Genomic DNA, 18,133 nt, shown 5'->3' with positions numbered 1-18,133 from the left:
AGAGCACGCTAGGCATAGAGCACGCTAGGCATAGAGCACGCTAGGCATAGAGCACGCTAGGCATAGAGCACGCTAGGCATAGAGCACGCTAGGCAAGCATTCTACCCACAGAACCAAATCCTTAGCCTTAAATTTTATCTCAAAAATTTTTTTGAATCACTGGATCAGGCTGGAAAGCTGGTTTAGGGTTAGAGCCTCTGGCAGCTCTTGTGGAGGATCCACGTTCGGTTTCCAGCACCTACATGACAGCTCACAACTATCTTACTCCAGTTCTAGGGGATCCAACACTGTCTTGTGGCCTCCATGGGTACTGCATGCATGTGATGCATAGAAATGCAGGGAAACTCAGACCCATAAAATAACAATAATAAAAATATCTCTTAAAAATACAATGGTTATTCATTTAGTATCCCAAATTATACTTATATTTAAATTATATTTAGTACTTCCTAAATTATAGATCTCCTTGAGAAACAAAATTAGGTTAAATTTCTTTAGGCTGAGAATTTATGTGGAGGGCCTTTCCAGCTATTAGGACATGAAGCATCTTTAAGAGTTCTAGAGAGGACTGGATTCCAGTACAGCACTGGCCCATCCCAGTGAGTAGCAAGGCTATTCTCTCTACCTATACTTGTGTTTGCTCAACTTAGCTTCGCCATACAAGCTACAAAGACTCTCCTCCTCAGAACACTGTGCTGGCAGGAATTCAGCATCATGGAAAAGAACGGCGGGTGGACCCTTCTGAAGGGAGAAGGCCATCTTCAGGGAGTATTCCTCCTTGCCAAGTGAGAATTCCTTGTTCTAACATACTCATTCCCTCCTCTAAGCAACACTGTTTTATCCTTTTCTTAAAAAAATCAAAGTAACTAAAACCATAACAGAGTATATAATATCTGTATTTTTCTCTCCCCAAATTTTTTTCTGACACAGGGTTTCTCTGTGTAATAATAGCCTTGGCTATCCTGGAACTCCCTTTGTAGACCAGGCTGGCCTCAAACTCAGAGACCCTCCTGTGTCTGACTCTCAGGTGCTGGGATTAAAGGCACATGCCCCATCATACCTTGGCCTAATATCTGTAATTTTTTCTGATTCAAGATCTCACTATGTTTCTGGTCTGGAACATAGTACACCAGACTAACATCAAACTCATAGTGATCCTCCTGCCTCTGTCTCCCAGGTGTTGGAATTAAAGGTGTGCACCATCATGCCTAGCTATAGTATCTGTAAATTAACCAGGAAAAAATTTTTAAAAGTCTTGGCCCTGCCATGCCCTCTTGACTACTTGAAGCAACATAAAACCTTTGGAGGGCCTGACCCTGGGAAAATCCCATCTGGTGGACACAAGTCTGAGAGTTTTCTGTTAATGTGTTTTACAGTGCCTTGATGGAAAGAAGTCACCTCTTTGCATATAAGATCATGTACTTGCTGGTCCCTTTGATTAACCGAGGGAATGACAAACATAAAATCACATCTGCAGGCTTCTTTGTGGAGGTAAGAACGTCCTGTGGATTCAGGAAGCCTGGGAAGCAGTAGAACCTCTTTTCTAAGCTGATTCATTAGGGTCGGGTTGGGGTCCACTCTAGGTTTGCAAAAGATGTTTCATTTCCATTCAATCCTTTGAAATTTCTTTGTTCTAACCATTGTCAACAGTCTTTGTGTTCCTGCCCCCAGACTCCCTGTGCAGTGGCTTGATGATTTCAAAGGAAATGTCGAGTTGTTGGGAAGGTAGCTCCCTCCAGGGAAAAAGAGCTTCAAGGTCCTTTCTTTGGCTGACTTTTGGGTTCTTTCAGCTCCTTAGGAGCCCGATGGCCAGGAGGCTGCCCAGGGTGTACTCTACTATCCGCCTGAAAACCTGGCTGAATGAAGAGAGCAAGCTCTTCAGGATCCTAGCACTGAGGGGACTTCGCAATCTTGTCGGACACCGGGAGATGGTAAAAGGGCCTCTGACCACTCATTTCCTAGCTAAGAATAGAACAACCCTGAACATATTCAAGAAGCTAAGGGAGGAGGACTTAGGGAGTGTGGAACAGGGTGAATGTGGCAGGCTTCTTTTTACTGTATATCCGCTTGTACCATTCTAATGTTATACCCAAGAGTTATGTGGGTACTATTAAAAATTGAATAACTTCAAAATTCCAAGTCATAAATATTCCTAATGCTTTGAAACTTGCATTTGTGGGGTGGGGGTAGGTATGCATATTGTTAGAACAAAGTAGAAAACATCCAGCCGCCCAGTGATGCCATACGGCATGTTGCCCTGTGGCATACTTGGATGCTCCCAGGGTATTTATCATCGGAGACAGAGCTCACTGTCATTCACAATGAAAGAAAGCGTATCTCCCACATGTCTCCTTAGAAAACTGTGCCTCAGCCTGGCAGTGATGGCACGCACTCAGGAGGCAGAGGCAGAGGCAGATGGATTTCAGTGAGTTCAAGGCCAGCCTGGTCTACAGAATGAGTTCCAGGACAGCCAGGGCTACACAGATAAACCCTCTCTCAAAACACAGAAAGCTCAGTCAGAAGTGACCCTGAGGCTCTTTGTCACTTGAGATGTATTTTGTAAGACAAATGCATGCACATATGGGACATAAACGACAAATGCTAGTATATGCTAATTCTGGTTGGTTGTATACATGAAGGTTTGATTGTTCTACTTATTTATATATGTGCAAACAGACTCACATAGTTTTAGAATCTGGAGACTGCTTCCTTGTAGGGGCACAGGTGAGAAGGGATGCTTAAAGATCCTCAGTCAAATAGTGTTGAATTCCCATCAAGGGGTTTTCAAGCCTGTTTGAATACCTTCATGCTGGAGAACTCACTGTGTCCTGAGCTGGCCATTCCATGCCTTTTGTGTTGGGAGAGCTAGTCCTTAAAGTAAAGCCAAAGGTATATCCCTGGTCCTTCTGGACCCAGCCCCACCTCTGCTCTGTGAAGCACTTCCCAACAGCTCCTCCCCCTCCTCTACATATCAGATCTGACGAGAGTAAAGAGAGGGCTAGTCTACCCCTTTATCACTTTTCAGTCCTAGACTAGCCAGAGTTACTAAGTCAGGCGGTATCCTCCATTTAAAATTGGATAGTGTGTGCTACCAGGACAGGTGGTCATGGCTGCTTTTCAATACAGAGAGAAGACATCAAAAGCCTGCTGCCATGCATCTTAAATAGCCTATATGAGACGGATGAGAGGATCATTTTGTTGGCCATCCAGATACTCCTGCAGCTTGTCAGGACACTAGACTCCAGCACCCTGGCTACCATGATGAAGACCCTGCTTTCCTTATTTGGTGATGTAAGACCCTGAAAGAAAAGGTTCTTCCCGAGGGGGCGGGCACCTACCAGCAAGTAGATATTGTGAAAGTATTAAGGCCATTTTATTTTACTTACAGGATAGAATTTTTTATTTTTAGAGGCCATTGAGGTCTTCATGCTCAAGCCCCTTCCAGACAACCTGTGATGTTCTATTTTTCTGCACTAATGTTTTTTTGTTTTTCAAACTTAAAAAAAAATCTTATGACATAGCCTAGTGGTGACATCCCAGTGCTTGAGAGGCAGAGGCAGGAGGAGTCTCTGATTTCAAGGACATCCTGGTCCAGGGCTGACAGGGCTACACAGAGAACCCGTCTTAAAGAACAAAGAACAGAAATCTTGAGAGACTTACTAAGACCATGCTTTGTAGGAGGAGAAAGAATTTGTTTTATATAGGACATGGAACAAGGGGAAGAGAAGAAAAAGGAGAGGAGGAAGAAGAGGAGGAAGAGGAAGAGAGAAAAAAGAGGAAGGAAGGGAAGATAGAAGGAAGGATGGACGGAAAGAAGGGAGGGAGGAAGAAGAAATGGGTCAAGACGATGGACTGCACTTACATCCTTGTCCCAAATCCCAAGGATGTTTTAAACAAAGCACAGAGACCACAGTGACAAACACCCGCAGTGTGTGCTAAAGTCAGGGCTGTCAATTTCAGCAGCAGAACTTCTGAGGGATTAATAGCAGTCCTGGGTGCAAGCTTGTTCAGGCGCAGGCAGAACCATCCCAGTTCCTGCTTAAGAGTTCAGAGAACAAGGGCACCAAACACAGGCCTTGCCTCCCTCTGTACTCCTCAGTTCATTTCCTGCCCTCAACTGCATCAGTTAGACCACACAATGTTAAGACTGGTGTGCAGACTCCCTAGGATTCTTATAAGCGAGTATGAGCAAGGCCAGTGAGCTGTTTCCTTGTGAACTCTCCATCTTAGGTGAGACAGGATGTTCATCGTTTCTCCATGACTCTGTTCGGAGCCTCCATAAAGGCTGTGAAACACACAGAGAAGAAGAGTGTGGAAGATCAAGTCCTGGAAAGCTTAGTCCCACTTCTTCTGTTTTCTCAGGACGAAAACGATGCAATAGCTAAGGTAATGCCAAGTTCTGTCAGCCGTGAATAACTCTGAAATTTTAATCCAGCCCTGACAATAAGAGTTTATAGTTTTTGAGGGCACAGGCTTTGCAGTCACATTCTTGCTCCTTTTGTCCTCTGGCACAAAACTGCATTTCAGTTATTTCCCTGAGTAAACTGTGGGATATCAAACTCTTGATTTCTGGGTAGTAAAATATGATCGGGGGGGGGGTTGTATTATCACTTTGTGGTTTAGCACAGAAGTATATAGCACAGAACTCCGCAAACTGAATGTTAATGACAAACATGTTCTTTTCTTTCAAGGACTACCCCATGGCCTTGAGACACGTAACATGTTTGAATTAAGTTAGAGAGAATAATCTATCTGGACCATCTGGAGACTTAATTTCTCCTAAGCCTTCTAAGGGTTTTGCTGTAAAAATTGTGGTTTTCATGTAATCCACCTCATATTAACAAATCTGTTCAAGCTGGGCATAGTGCACAGGTCTGTAATCTCAGCTACGTGGGAGGCTGAGACAGGAGGCTTTCAAGTTTGAGGCCAGTGTAGACAACTTGTAAGCTCTTGTTTCAAAGTAAAAAAGTAGGGCTGGCAAAATGAGTGAGGAGTGAATCTACTTGCTGCCATGCCTGACAACTCGAGTTTGATTCCTGGAACCCACATGTGAAAAGAAAGGAACTAATTCCTGAAAACACACATAGAGAGAGGAAAACAGGGAGATAGGCAGGTACATAGGCAGACAGACAGACACAGACAGACAGAATTAAATTTTTTTTTTTTCAGAGCTGGGGACGAACCCAGGGCCTTGCGCTTGCTAGGCAAGCGTTCTACCATTGAGCTAAATCCCCAACCCCCAGAATTAAAAATTTTTAAATAGGAATAAAGTGAAGAGGCTGGAAACATAGCTCAGTGGAAGAATGTTTACCTAGGACACATGAGATCCTAGATTCAACTCCCAGAAAGTAGCACACAGTGCACACACACACACACACACACACACACACACACACACACACACACACACACACACACACACACACACACACACACACACACCAGTCTATAAGCTTGCTCAGTCCACTATGCTAACTGGGATCACCAGACATATCATCCCAGGAAGGAAAGTTCAGACCACAAAGATTCTGCAAGAATTTTGTAGCTCATTCTTTGTGCCCCCCTCCCCTGCACAAAAATGAAAGTCAAACTTAAAAGCTTAAGGCCAATCAGCAGTGGTGGCATATGCCTTTAATCCTAAGTTCAGGAGGTAGAGGCAGGTAGATCTCTGTGAGTTCAAGGGCAGCCTGGTCTACATCATGAGTTCTAGGAAACATTTCAGACCCCAGTAAAATATAGCTCAGACTTTGTCAACCAGGTGATGGGGAAGTTTGATGGTTTGTATATGCTTGGCCAGGGAGGGAATGGCACTATTAGGAGGTGTGGCCTTGTTGGAGTAGGTGTGTCACTGTGGGCGTGGGCTTAAGACCCTCATCTTAGCTGCCTGGTAGCCAGTGTTCTGCTAGTAGCCTTCAGTTGAGGATGTAGAGCTCTCAACTCCTCCTGCACCAGGCCTGCCTGGATGCTGCCATGCTCCCACCTTTTTGATACTGGACTGAACCTCTGAACCAGCCTCAATTAAATATTGTCCTTCTAAGAGTTGCTTTGGTCATGGTGTCTGTTCACAGCAGTAAACCTTAATGGATACAGGAAGCATATCTTTATGGCTTACAGGTTTGTGGAGGCATTGATACCTCATTTCACCCTAGCCTGACATCCCTTGGCAATCAGGAAAGTTCCAGAGCCGTCAAGGCTCTGAGCTTATTTTCCTACAAACTTGAACAACTAAATCAATTCAGAGGGGAGTCTGAGCAGAGAGCTGGGTGTGAAACTGGGTTAAGATCTGTCCAATGCTACCTCAGCTCTAAGAAATGAAACAAACACATCACACACCTGTTTCCAGAAGTCCCCAAAGACCTGTCATCCTAATTTTTATCATTCCTGTAGAAGTTCCTTCCTTTCCTTTTCCTCTTCCCCTTTCTTTCCTTTCCCTCACCTCTCCTTTGTGCTTTTTGTTTGTTTTGGGATAGGGTCACTGGTAGTTCAAACTGATCCCAAACTCCCTGTGTAGCCAAGGTTAGGTAGAGTTGAATATTTGATTCTGGATGGTCTTGATTGTCCTGCCTCTGCTTCCCAAATACTGGGTTTACAGGTATGTGCCATCAAAGCCTGGCTTGTGTGTGTGTGTGTGTGTGTGTGTGTGTGTGTGTGTGTGTGTGTGTGTGTGTGTGTGTGTGAGAGAGAGAGAGACAGAGAGAGAGAGAGAGGTGTGTGTGTGTGTGTGTGAGAGAGAGAGAGAGAGAGTGAGTGTGAGTAGTATTTGGCCTTTGCCTTCCAAGTACTGGGATTATAGTTGTGTGCCACCACATCCAGTTTATTTTTCCATGTTTTAAACTTTATGTTGTGTTTTTCTATAATTTTAGCATATTTGCTTAACATTGTAATCATGAGATTTAAGACTGTAGATAATTTATTGGCAGTGTTATAGGTAATTGCATCATTTGATCTAAAATTCACCCCATTCTCCTCTTCCAGGACACTTAGACAGTTTTCGATTTTCATGATTATAGTACTACAATGAGCACTTTCATGAATGCATGTGAGAATTTCTTGAGGGAATAAAAACCTAGTGTGGAACACTTGGGTATCATTACTTTTACTACACATCTACAAAGTACTACACAAAATAGCTGAGCTGATTCTTATTCTCATCGATCTCCAAAGGCTTTGTTTTTTGTTGCTTTTGTTTTGCAACAAGGAATGCTAGGATCACTACATAGCTCCAGATGACCTGGAACTGGCTATGTAGGCCAGGCTGGCCCCTAACTCAGAGGTCTGCCCATTTGCTTTGGCTTCCTAAGTGTCATGATTAAAGGTATGCACCCCCATCCCTCGCCTTGAACGGATATTTTTGGCACATATATCTAGTGGACCTGAGTAAATGTTGAATGCTTTGGCGGCATTCTGAAAGCAGTGCCATGGAAGGGACTCACTTGCTCAATGGAATCCTTCCAAAGCATGGATTATACAAATGTACCTTACCTGGGCACCACATCTAGTAGGTTTTCCAGAGACCAGTGGTTTCCACATCCTCTTCACACCTTGCAGGTTGATGGTTCCTTTAATATCTTCAGAAGGAAGGCGAGATCCTAGTTCATCCCCTTCTCATCTCAGCCAGAGTAATTCTGAAATTAGCAGCCTTTCACATTAGACCTTGGAGTCAGTTTTACTAAAGAACTTTACTCAGTTAAAACATGTTTGAAAATACTAACCTATGATATTCTTTCCCCCACAGGAGAGTAGACGAGTCCTAACTCTTTGTGCCCGGTTCCTGAATTGGAAGCTGCCCCGAGAAGTATACTGCAAAGACCCCCTGTACATCAAACCAAATGAAGTTAGAAGGGTCTGCAAATTCTTTGTATGTGAGACATTGTGACTTTGCTTGTCTGTTTTTCTGATAGCTTTTAGTGGACATTCATGGCACACAGGAAACATTTTTTTTTTTTTTTTCTTTTCTTTTTTTTTGGAGCTGGGGTTCGAACCCAGGGCCTTGCGCTTGCTAGGCAAGCGCTCTACCGCTGAGCTAAATCCCCAACCCCAGGAAACATTTCCCATTCCACCCCCTTCCAAGCAGTAGTTTCTCTCCATGAATTGTTTAAAAGGTAGATCTATTTCCTGTAGTACACTTTTAAAATGCTTTTTGTGTATTTGGACACAAATTGAGTGTGCCACAGTGTGCAAGTAGAGGTCAGTGTACAACTTTCAAGAGTCAGTTCTTGCCTTCCACCTTGTGAGGCAGGAAGTCTCCTGTCTCCATCTCCCATCTCACTCTAGGAATTCTGGGACTGCATATCTGGCTTTTGTGGGTTCTAGGGATCACACTTGAATCCTCGGGTTTGTAAGGCAAGCACTTTACCCACTGGGCCATTTCACTAGCCCACAAGTTCACCACTGTGTATCTTTTTTCACATGTGCAACAGGCTGGTGGTACAAGGCATGGCGCACATACCTGTAAACAGCAGCACTCAGGGCTAGCAGGAAGCTCAGTGTGAGTTTGAGGGCAAGTTGAGCTATAGCATGAGGCCTTGTCTCAAAACAGTGCTAACAAAATGGCTGGTAAACTAGAGAGCACCATTAATTGCATCAGAAACTACAAGGTCAGGCTGACAGTATCTGGTCAAAAACTTTTATTTGGGCTAGGTTTGGTGCTACAAACCTTTTATTCCAGCACTCAGGAGGCACAGGCAGGTACATTTCTGTAACTTAATGGCCAAGCTGGTCTATACAGTAAGTTCTAGGTCAGCCAGAGATTTCGTCTCAAAAACAAAAATCCATGTGAATGAAGTTGAAATGATTGTTATCTTTATGCTTACAACCCTTTGCCTGATATAGTGGGCTGTTGCATTTTCTCTCAGAGCATGATAGCCCTACACAAGGACTGCCATAGTGTATGACCTTACACATGAAGAGGCAACATGTCACTAGCCCCGAGACCAGATAGCATCTTCTCAAAATCACAACAGAGTCAGGCTTGATTCAGGGTAGCTTCAGAAGGTCCATGCAGAGTTTTCTAGAAACCGATTATAGTAGAACTATCTGGATCCCACACTGAAACCTCTGGGACTATTTCTAGGAATCTTCCATATACTTAAATCCCAGAATAGTCTTTTCTCATCAAGCCTGTAGGGCTAGGAAGCACATCACAGTGCCCTCACCTGTCTTTTTTCTGGATATTAGGTCTCTGAACTCCAGCCACTACATATAATTGATGCATTAATGACAATATTCCCAACAAGAAATTTGCTGTCCCAGTGGGTAAAGGTACAAATTGTCCATGTCAAATTGGAACCTCTATGAGAAACACTTCCTGTCTCTCCTTCAAGTTTGTCTCCTGAGAGGCCCTTGAGAGGTGGACTCATTCACTCGGAGAGCAAACAACCTTTGTGGAGCCGGCTATGGTAATCCAGGTTTCAAACTTCCAGTTTAGAGCCTGCAGCCCACTAAGGAGACTGAAAATTTGTAAGGAACTAAAATGGAGAGTCCAAGTGGAAGATAGTACATGCCAAGAGAGGAAGCCTCAGAGCAGGGCTGACTAGGTGGGAAGAGCTGGCAGGAAAGTGAAAGCTAAAGGTGGCCTTTAGAGTTGAGAAGACAGAGAGGTGCAGAGAAGCCAGGGTGGCAGACGGTGTCACAGACAGGGCTGCACGTGGGTATCCTAAGGACTTAATTTTCCGGGCTTGCTGTCTTGGTGAAGAGTCGCTGTGACAGTCACTGCAGCGCTCAGGCACTGCTATACTCACCAGCTACTTTGTTCTCTGTGTACTCTTTCCCTTCAATGTAGGGAGAGAGAAGCAAGGGGAAAATAAACATCCTAGACCAAACACTAACGTATTCCAAGGATCCAAAACTTGCCATCAGAAGAACAGCTGTCTTGTTTGTAGGTAAAAGAAACCCTTTCATTTGTACAGTTACCTCGATCCTGTACCTCCCCACGGCGTGCTGAGCATCCCTGTTCTTTTCTTTACATACGTAGACAGGACTGCAATCATATTCACCCCATAGCCCTCTGCCATCCTCACCCACCCCCAGTGATCCCCTTCTCTCCAATAGTCTCTCGGCGACTTTCATGCCTTTTATTTTGGTGACTGAGTGAAATTTAACTAGGGTTACTTTAGGTGCATGGGTAATTTACAAGTGACTGCACCACTGAGAAAATATTATGGGTTGGGGATTTTAGCTCAGTGGTAGCGCTTGCCTAGCATCACATAAGGCCCTAGGTTCGTCCCCAGCTCAAAAAAAAAAAGGAAAAAAAAAAAAAAAAAAGAAAATGTTTCTCCCTTCACAGTACTCCTTGCAGCAACCATTAACAGTAGGTATAGGACTTCACAGACCTCTTTCCCCAGAAACCTTTATGACTGCCCAGAAATCCTCAGGGGTGTGCCAGGCCTCGTAAGTTCTTAGTGACAGAATATCTGTGGGCCTAGTCTTGTGCAAGAACCATGTTATTGACCAATAATATTTAAAATGATTGTGTGTGTATGCTTGTATATGTATGCACAGGTATACACACACACACACACACACACACACACACACACACACGTGTGGGTGACATGGCATTTAGGTGACATGGTGGATATGTAGAGGTCAGAGAACTTGTGGGAATCAGCCCTTCTTCTACTCTGTGGGTTCTGGGAATTGAACTCAGGTTGCTGGGCTCATGAACAAGCACATTAACCCTTTAAGCCACCTTGCTGGCTTTTATTTCATTCATTCCTTCTTTTTCATTTCTTTTCTTTCTTTTTTGAAACAAGTTTTCACTGTGTAGCCCCAGTTGGCCTGAAACTGATATGTAGACCAGGCTTGCCTTGAACTCAGACAGATCCACCTGCCTCTGCCCTGTGAATGTTCAGATTTAGATGTGTGTTCCCAGTCAAGGCTCTGCTTAGTTTTTGAGACCGTTTCACTGTGCACCCTAGGCCGACTTGGAGCTCATGGCAATTCTCATGTCTGAGCTTCCCAAGCACTGGAATTACAGGTGTGAGCTAGTGTTTATTACTTTGAATATTCCTTATTTTCTAAAGGCTAATTCTGCACTATTAAATGATAAAAATAGAAAAACTTCTAATCCCTAAAAGTCTGAAACTTGCTACTTTGTGTTCAGGGCTCCTATCAAATTATGTGGATGCCAGTGAACTCAAGAGGAAGGGTACTGACTGGATAGAGAATGGTAAGTAAGGACATTGTTTGGATGTGGGACTCACTATTTTGGAAGGCATCTGATTCTGTGTCTACAGAAGGCTCTGTAGCACAACTGAGTCTGGCATGTAAACTCTGAGCTTATGCAGCAATAAAAATGCAAGTGACTATAATTCAACTAAATTACAGTCTTAAGTCTAAGACACCTTTGGAAAGGCTGAGATCCTGTTTGTCTGGGAACAGCTTTCACAACTGTCTTAGGGGAGAGTCCTAAACATTATCAGGAAGTAAAACAGTATCTCTCTAGAATTCTATATAACAAATTGTGATGATATTCACACACACCTCACAGGCTGCAGTACTGTCTAAGCTGCTATGCTGTAGAGTAGGACTTGGCCTGAAGAGGCTCTATAGTCACCTAAGGCCACCATCAGGGAACTGTTTTCAGAACTGTTGGTGGGTCACGTTTTATGTAGCTGCACAGTTCTGCAGATTGAGTGCTCATTGTATTATCGCTCCCATTTAAGAGTAGTTGTATAAATCTGAATAAGGTTCAGTGGTAGGCTTGTCTATAGCTTAGCTGTAGAATGTTTAGTTATAGAATGCATTGGGCTCTAGGTTCAATCTCTAGCACTGGAGGAAAAGGTAGTTATATACTCAGAAAAGGTAAAGAAATGCAAATACACCCTCTCACAATCAAAAAAATCTAATTTTGTTTTTGTTTTTTTGAGACAGAGTTTCTCTGCATGGTACTGACTCTCTTGGAACTCACTCTGTAGACCAGGCTGGCCTCAAACCCACAGTGATCCATCTGCCTGTGCCTCCTGAGTTCTGGGATTAAAGGCATGTGACACCATCCCTACTGTTTTTTTGTTACTATTTAAGATTTTGTATTTACTTAGTATGTGTATGGATGTAGGAGAACAAACTCCAAGAGTGATTCTTTTCCTCAACCATGTGGGTTCTGGGGATTGAAGTGAGCTTGTCAGGCCGGGTTAAGGAGAGCATTGCAGGACCCAGTTTACTCCATTTAAAAACACAGTTAATTATTGAAACAGGTAGGGAGTAACGCTAGTATAAGGAAGACAATAATAGGTCTATTTATTTTATGCATACGAGTTTTGCTTGCATATATGTGTACCATGTGCATGCCTGGTGCCTGCAGAGGTCAGAGGAGGATGTCAGGATCTCCTGGAGCTGGAGGGACACGTGGTTATAATCCAACATGTGGGTGCTGGGAACTCTATCCAAGTCCTCTACAAAAGCAGTAAATGCTCTTACCCACCGACCTGTCCCTCCACCCCATCATGCCACTTCTACTAACATTCTAACACAACAAGCATGCATCCCTGAACTCAGGAAGGTAGAGGAAGGACTTATGACCCTCTCTCTTTAATAAAGCATTCTTTTGGTTGTTGTTGTTTGTTTGTTTGGATCATATGGTTCAATGGACAAAGCAGAGCATGGAAATATGATCAGGAAGATATACTGTTTGTTTGTTTGTTTGTTTCCAGCTAAGGTTTCTTTTGGCCATTGTGGAAATCGATCTGTAGAGTAGGCTGTCCTTAAATGCTGGGATTAAAGGCATGTGCCACCACCAATCTCCTGAAAGACATACTTTCAAAATAACAGCTGTTATCTCTAGGTGGTAAAATCATACATGACTTACATTCTTCTAGTGCTTACATGTATTGTCCAAGTTTTCTATATAACAAACACATATTTCTTTTGCTATAAGAAAATACAAAAGCTAAAACTCTAAACTGGACATGTTAGTTTGTGTTTGGTATCTCAGCCCCATGGAAGGCTAAAGCACAGGAGTGGCTATTCAAGTTCAGCCTTGGCAACAAAATAAAACAGGCATTAAAAATTGAAATATAGGGGTTGGGGATTTAGCTCAGCGGTAGAGCGCTTGTTTAGCGAGCGCAAGGCCCTGGGTTCGGTCCCCAGCTCCGAAAAAAAAGAAAAAAGAAGAAAAAATTGAAATATAGGGGTTGGGAATTTAGCTCAGTGGTAGAGCACTTGCCTAGCAAGCGCAAGGCCCTGGGTTTGGTCCCCAGCTCCGAAAAAAAAAAAAAAAATTGAAATATACTAGCCAGGTACTCCAGAATGTTTCTTTAATCCCAGTACTTGAGAGGCAGAGACAGGGGAATGTGTGACTTGGAGGGCAGCCTGGTGCACAGAGTCAGTTCTGGGACAGCCAGTGCTACACAGAGAAACCCAGTCTTCAAACAAAACAAAACAAAACAAAAAACACTGCAAGAGAATAATGATTTAAGAGTTAATGTTTTTGAAAGTAAGACAAGAAGTTAAGAGGTTAACATTAAGCCAGACAGTGGTAGTACACACTTTTAATCCCAGTACTTTGGAGGCTGGTGGATCTGAGTTTGAAGCTTGCTTGAGACCAGCATGGTCTATAGAGCCGGTTCCAGGATAGCCAGGATATATAGAGAAACACTGCCTTGAAAAAACAAAAAAAACAAAAAAAAAAAGAGGTTAACATTAGACATAAGAAAAGGGTAATACAGCAAGGGATGATTTAAGAGTTAACATGTTTAGAGTAAGACAAGAAGGTAAGAAGTTAGCACTAGACATAGGTTGATTTGATTTTAGATAGACTACTTAAAATATGGTTATTTTAACATTTAAACAGTAGGTTTTACAGGTCAAAAATGGAATCATTTCAACAATGTACAGACTTTTGGCCAGTCTTGGAAATCATCATCCTTTTATCTCACCATTCTGGTTTGTTGGCTGCTTGGTATCTAGAGTAGTAGTCACTTCCAGACTTCAGTCTTGGTTTTCTTGCCATGTAGATCTGAGAGAACTGTTACAAGACCCTGAGCCCTCTTTGCGCATCATCGCCTCCCAGGCTCTGTTCCGCATCCAGAGGGTGGGGAATATATCAGAAACAGAGATAAGCGTTTCCTGGATGAGGAAGCTCTTGGGCTGTCTTCATACTTAGAATGCAAGCCACATGACAGCAGGTAAGAGTAAGCCCTTTCAGAAACCTCTAAAGCGACAAACACATCCCAAATTTTCTTTCTTTTTTAAAGTTACTGTGTTTTACTTCTGTGTGCATCTGTGAGTGTGCACACCTGTGGAGGTCCAAAGACAGCGTGTGGGAGTTCCTTCTTTCCACAGAATGCATCCCAAAGATCAAACAAAGGTGTCAGACTTGGTGGCAAATAGTTACCTGTGGTGGCAAATAGTTACCTGTAGGGTTAGATTTTTCTTTCTTTTTGTAAAGATTTATTGATTGATTTTATGTACATGAGTACACTGTCAACCTCTTCAGACACACCAGAAGAGGGCATCAGATCCCATTACAGATGGTTGTGAGCCACCATGTGGTTGCTGGGAATTGAACTCAAGACCTCTGGAAGAGCAGTTGGTGCTCTTAACAGCGGAGCCATCTCTCCAGCCCCCTAGATTTTTCACAACCTACTTTATTTAGGATTCTTAAATGCTTCAACTTCCCTTTTAGCTCACCAACCAAAGGTAGAGGAGAAAGAAGGATAATGGAAAAAGGGGGTTGTGAGGGGTAGTAGTACTTTGGGGAGATTCCACTCTTCTTTGTCAGGATACCAGCAGTCCAGTCCAATCGCAAACACCAAAAACGAATCAGTGGTGGCAGATCATCTCCATCCAACAGAAACTGCAAGGCTCCACCTAATTGGCAAAAGTCATCAGAAGTGGCCAGTATCACCCAGAATATCACAAGAAGTTCTTTGGCAAGCTTTTCTCTACAAAGTGAAGACCAGCAAAGAAGGGGGAAGCGTTGCAAGAGAGTCCTCCCACTTCTATTTATATTCTTCCTAAACACCACTCACCCTCTCAAGTGTATCTTTCCAGCGAAATATCACATGCCCTCTTGCAAGACAGCTTCCAGAAAAGCATCATGTGACACAACCGAGTTGTTAAAGAAACCAGAAATTTCCCCTTCATTAACCCATTGAGATAGCCTAAATTTGCCCATTTTGCTAGCCTGAATTCTGCTTTTTCTTCCAGGCTTAGACAACCCCAGCCTGAAGCTACTTCCATGCATGAAGCTACCTCCAACACAATCCCCACTTTAAAAATATTTTATTAGTTAAAATGTGTCAGGGAGTGAATTTCTTGGTTTAAATTGCAGAGATAGTACAAATTGTAATGAGTTTTTCATTCATGCCATATATCCACAAAGTTTATGTGTTGATGAGAGAGAGAGAGAGAGAGAGAGAGAGAGAGAGAGAGAGAGAGAGAGAAAGAGAGGAAAGAGAGAAAGAGAGAGAGATTGATCAGTGGAAAAGTTAATTCTCAACATGTAAGAAGCCCCGCGTTTACTGCACAAAAACAAACAGGTCATAACTGTAACCCCAGCACTTGGGAGGCTTAGACAGGGGAAGCAGGAATTTAAGATCATTCTGGTTACTATGTATTTCAGGGGAGTCTCTACTTCACTATATTCTTGTTATATTCTATCAAAAACAAGACTTATGTACCCATCTTGAATCCCAGCACTCAGAAGGCAGATCAATGAGAGTTCTAAGCCAGCATAGTCTATATACCTCTTTTTTTTTTTTTTCTTTTTTTCGGAGCTGGGGACCGAACCCAGGACCTTGCGCTTGTTAGGCAAGCGCTCTACCACTGAGCCAAATCCCCAACCCCAATATACCTCTTGATACCAAGGCTAGCCTGGTCTACAGAAGGAGTTCCAGGACAGTCAGTACACAGAAAAATCCTGTCTCAATAAATAAATAAAAAAGAAAAAATCCATAAATAACAAAAACACAAAAGAAAAATAAGTGACAGTGTTACCATGTTAGTATTGTTGGTTCTATTGTCAAGGATACTTGATTGCCAACAGTCTTAAAAACTAGATACCAGTTTATTTTTATATTTCATAATTAGTATTTTATAACTTCTCATAAGGCCTTTTTCCCTCCAATTCCTGTTGAAACCTATGAGCAATAACAAAGTTCTGACCAGAGTATAAAGCAGACCCTGCCCCAGTATATACAACGTTCCCACTCCTTTAGCTTCCATATTCCTAATTTCTCCAACAACTGCTGAAAATTTTTAGAAAGCTCTAAGATGGATACTGTTGACTACCTGTTGTCCATCTTAAAGATAAATAAAAAATATTTTCATAAGATGAATTGCTAAGAAACAGATTATTTTATGTTAGATAAATAGCTTTATAACTGTATGTAGATGGTTGTGAAGTCTCTTCGGGGCAAACTAGAAATGAGGTGTTAAGTCTAACTTCTAGGCTCTTGTTTAGTAGAGAAACCTAAGCAGAAAGCCAGAGCTCAACTTTCCAGGACAAAAGAGACCTCTCAGGATCATATGGAGAGAAAAAGGAAGTGTACAACTAGGAGGTGAAGAGCTACATCCCATAGTGGATTGCATTGTGTTGTTCAGTGAGCAATCTGAATCTTTAATCACCCTCTTCCCCAACATTCACTGCTATCTCTGTATCAAAGGTATCTGCTGAGACACCTTCGGGTACAAATTGCTCTATGGTTCATTGAGTGGCATTTGGTAATATGCTAGGTGTGGCTTCAGGAGGTTCACTGTCCAAAAGAGGTCTTATTTCAACCCTGCAATATTTTAGCTAAAATGCAGCTCCAAGTTGCCTGGTGGATTTAGGTATGTCCAACCTCTAGCCTGCAGGCCACAGGCATACTAGATAACAGTGTCACTCTGGACACCCCAGCTTAAATCTCATTCCAAGTCAGACTCAAGAATACCTAAGTCACTACATCAGAACTGCAGTGCTAACTAAACAAACATTGAGCATCATTCACCCTTCATCATACTCTCCTTTGGCTCATTTTGGGAAACCAACTCTACTATCCACTTTTGAACTAGTCTTTTTTCTAGATTACCCAATAACAAAATGAGTAACCGCTTAGTGATAGTTATAAGGAGCCTAACTCTAAGTACATATATAATTAACCCTTTTCATTCTTGAAGTCACCTCATTTTATTACCTTCATTTTGCAGATGGAGAAGCTAAGGAAACAAACATGAAAGTGATTTGCTCTGGGTCACACAACTAGTAAATGGTAAAGCCAGAGCTGCCCAAGCACTCTGGCTCCTACACCCACACCCTTGGCTAGTGTGTTGTATTCTTCTCCAGTCTGCTTGCCCTTGCAAATGGGAATAAACACAGATCTGCTCTACAATTCATCTCCATTGCTAAATGTGTGCTCCAAACAAACTCATGTGCCTAAGCTTGGTTGGGGGTCCTGAGGAAGTGGCATTTGGGAGTGGTGAGAAAAACAATTTGAAACCAATTGTGGATAGAAGCTGACTGCCCATGTTCTGCTCGAGATGGCTCTCCAGACAGCTCTCTTGTGCTAGAAAAAAAATTTTTTTGAAAGCTCTCGGGATAGCTCATAGGTTTTCTGACCAAAGTCAAAAAAGCTGCTAGAAAAAAATTCTAAAAGAACTGTAAAATTCTAAAAATGGGGGTTGGGGATTTAGCTCAGTGGTAAAGAGCTTGCCTAGCAAGTGCAAGGCCCTAGGTTTGGTCCCCAGCTCCGGGGAAAAAAAAGAAAAGAAAAAAAAATTCTAAAAAATGTTGTTTGCTCTCCAAGCAGTTTTGTTAACCAAAGCCGTCTTTTATTTACATACCAATTAAGTCATTTACTCCAGATTCCCTTTTGATTATTCCACAAATCAGCATACTATGACTGTTTCTCCTTGATTCTTGGAAAAGGACAACTACATTTTTTTTTTTTTTTTTTTTTAGTCATTGCAAATGAATTCAGAGATCTGCCTGCCTTGTAAGCCTAGACAATAAGCTAGTTGGGTGGGATCCTGTCCTGAGATTACCATTCCTACTATGCCTGGACCTAAATTCTCTTGTCCCAAACTGATCTTAAACTCAGGAATCTGCCTGCTCATATCTTTCTGACAAGCTGGCTTATTAGTGCCTTTGTTCTTTTAGATCTGTCAAGACAATCATGCAATTCATATTGCATCTTTATATTTTGCATAGTTG

The 18,133-nt window shown here is 42.5% G+C and overlaps 1 protein-coding gene and 1 non-coding gene across 2 annotated transcripts in view; one reads left to right on the top strand and one right to left on the bottom strand.

Moving 5' to 3' along the window:
* The window catches only part of Mroh8 (maestro heat like repeat family member 8), a 68,632-nt gene extending 51,320 nt beyond the window's left edge, over positions 1 to 17,312 (top strand). Inside the window, exons 15-24 of the mRNA XM_032904628.1 lie at positions 651 to 785; positions 1,377 to 1,491; positions 1,791 to 1,931; positions 3,127 to 3,291; positions 4,231 to 4,386; positions 7,736 to 7,858; positions 9,782 to 9,881; positions 11,105 to 11,170; positions 13,956 to 14,126; positions 17,131 to 17,312. Coding sequence (XP_032760519.1) covers positions 651 to 785; positions 1,377 to 1,491; positions 1,791 to 1,931; positions 3,127 to 3,291; positions 4,231 to 4,386; positions 7,736 to 7,858; positions 9,782 to 9,881; positions 11,105 to 11,170; positions 13,956 to 14,104 — 1,150 coding nt within the window. The 3' untranslated portion in view covers positions 14,105 to 14,126; positions 17,131 to 17,312. The remainder of the gene's footprint in view (positions 1 to 650; positions 786 to 1,376; positions 1,492 to 1,790; positions 1,932 to 3,126; positions 3,292 to 4,230; positions 4,387 to 7,735; positions 7,859 to 9,781; positions 9,882 to 11,104; positions 11,171 to 13,955; positions 14,127 to 17,130) is intronic.
* Positions 17,313 to 17,525: 213 nt separating this feature from the next.
* LOC116902517 lies at positions 17,526 to 17,589 on the bottom strand. The gene has a single exon (XR_004388126.1). It is a non-coding gene; the product is annotated as a U7 small nuclear RNA (small nuclear RNA).
* Positions 17,590 to 18,133: the final 544 nt, after the last annotated feature.

Source organism: Rattus rattus, chromosome 5, assembly GCF_011064425.1.
Source record: "Rattus rattus isolate New Zealand chromosome 5, Rrattus_CSIRO_v1, whole genome shotgun sequence".
Taxonomy (NCBI): domain Eukaryota; kingdom Metazoa; phylum Chordata; class Mammalia; order Rodentia; family Muridae; genus Rattus; species Rattus rattus.
Note: the sequence above shows the minus strand (reverse complement) of the source record. Positions and strands in the feature narration are given on the sequence as shown.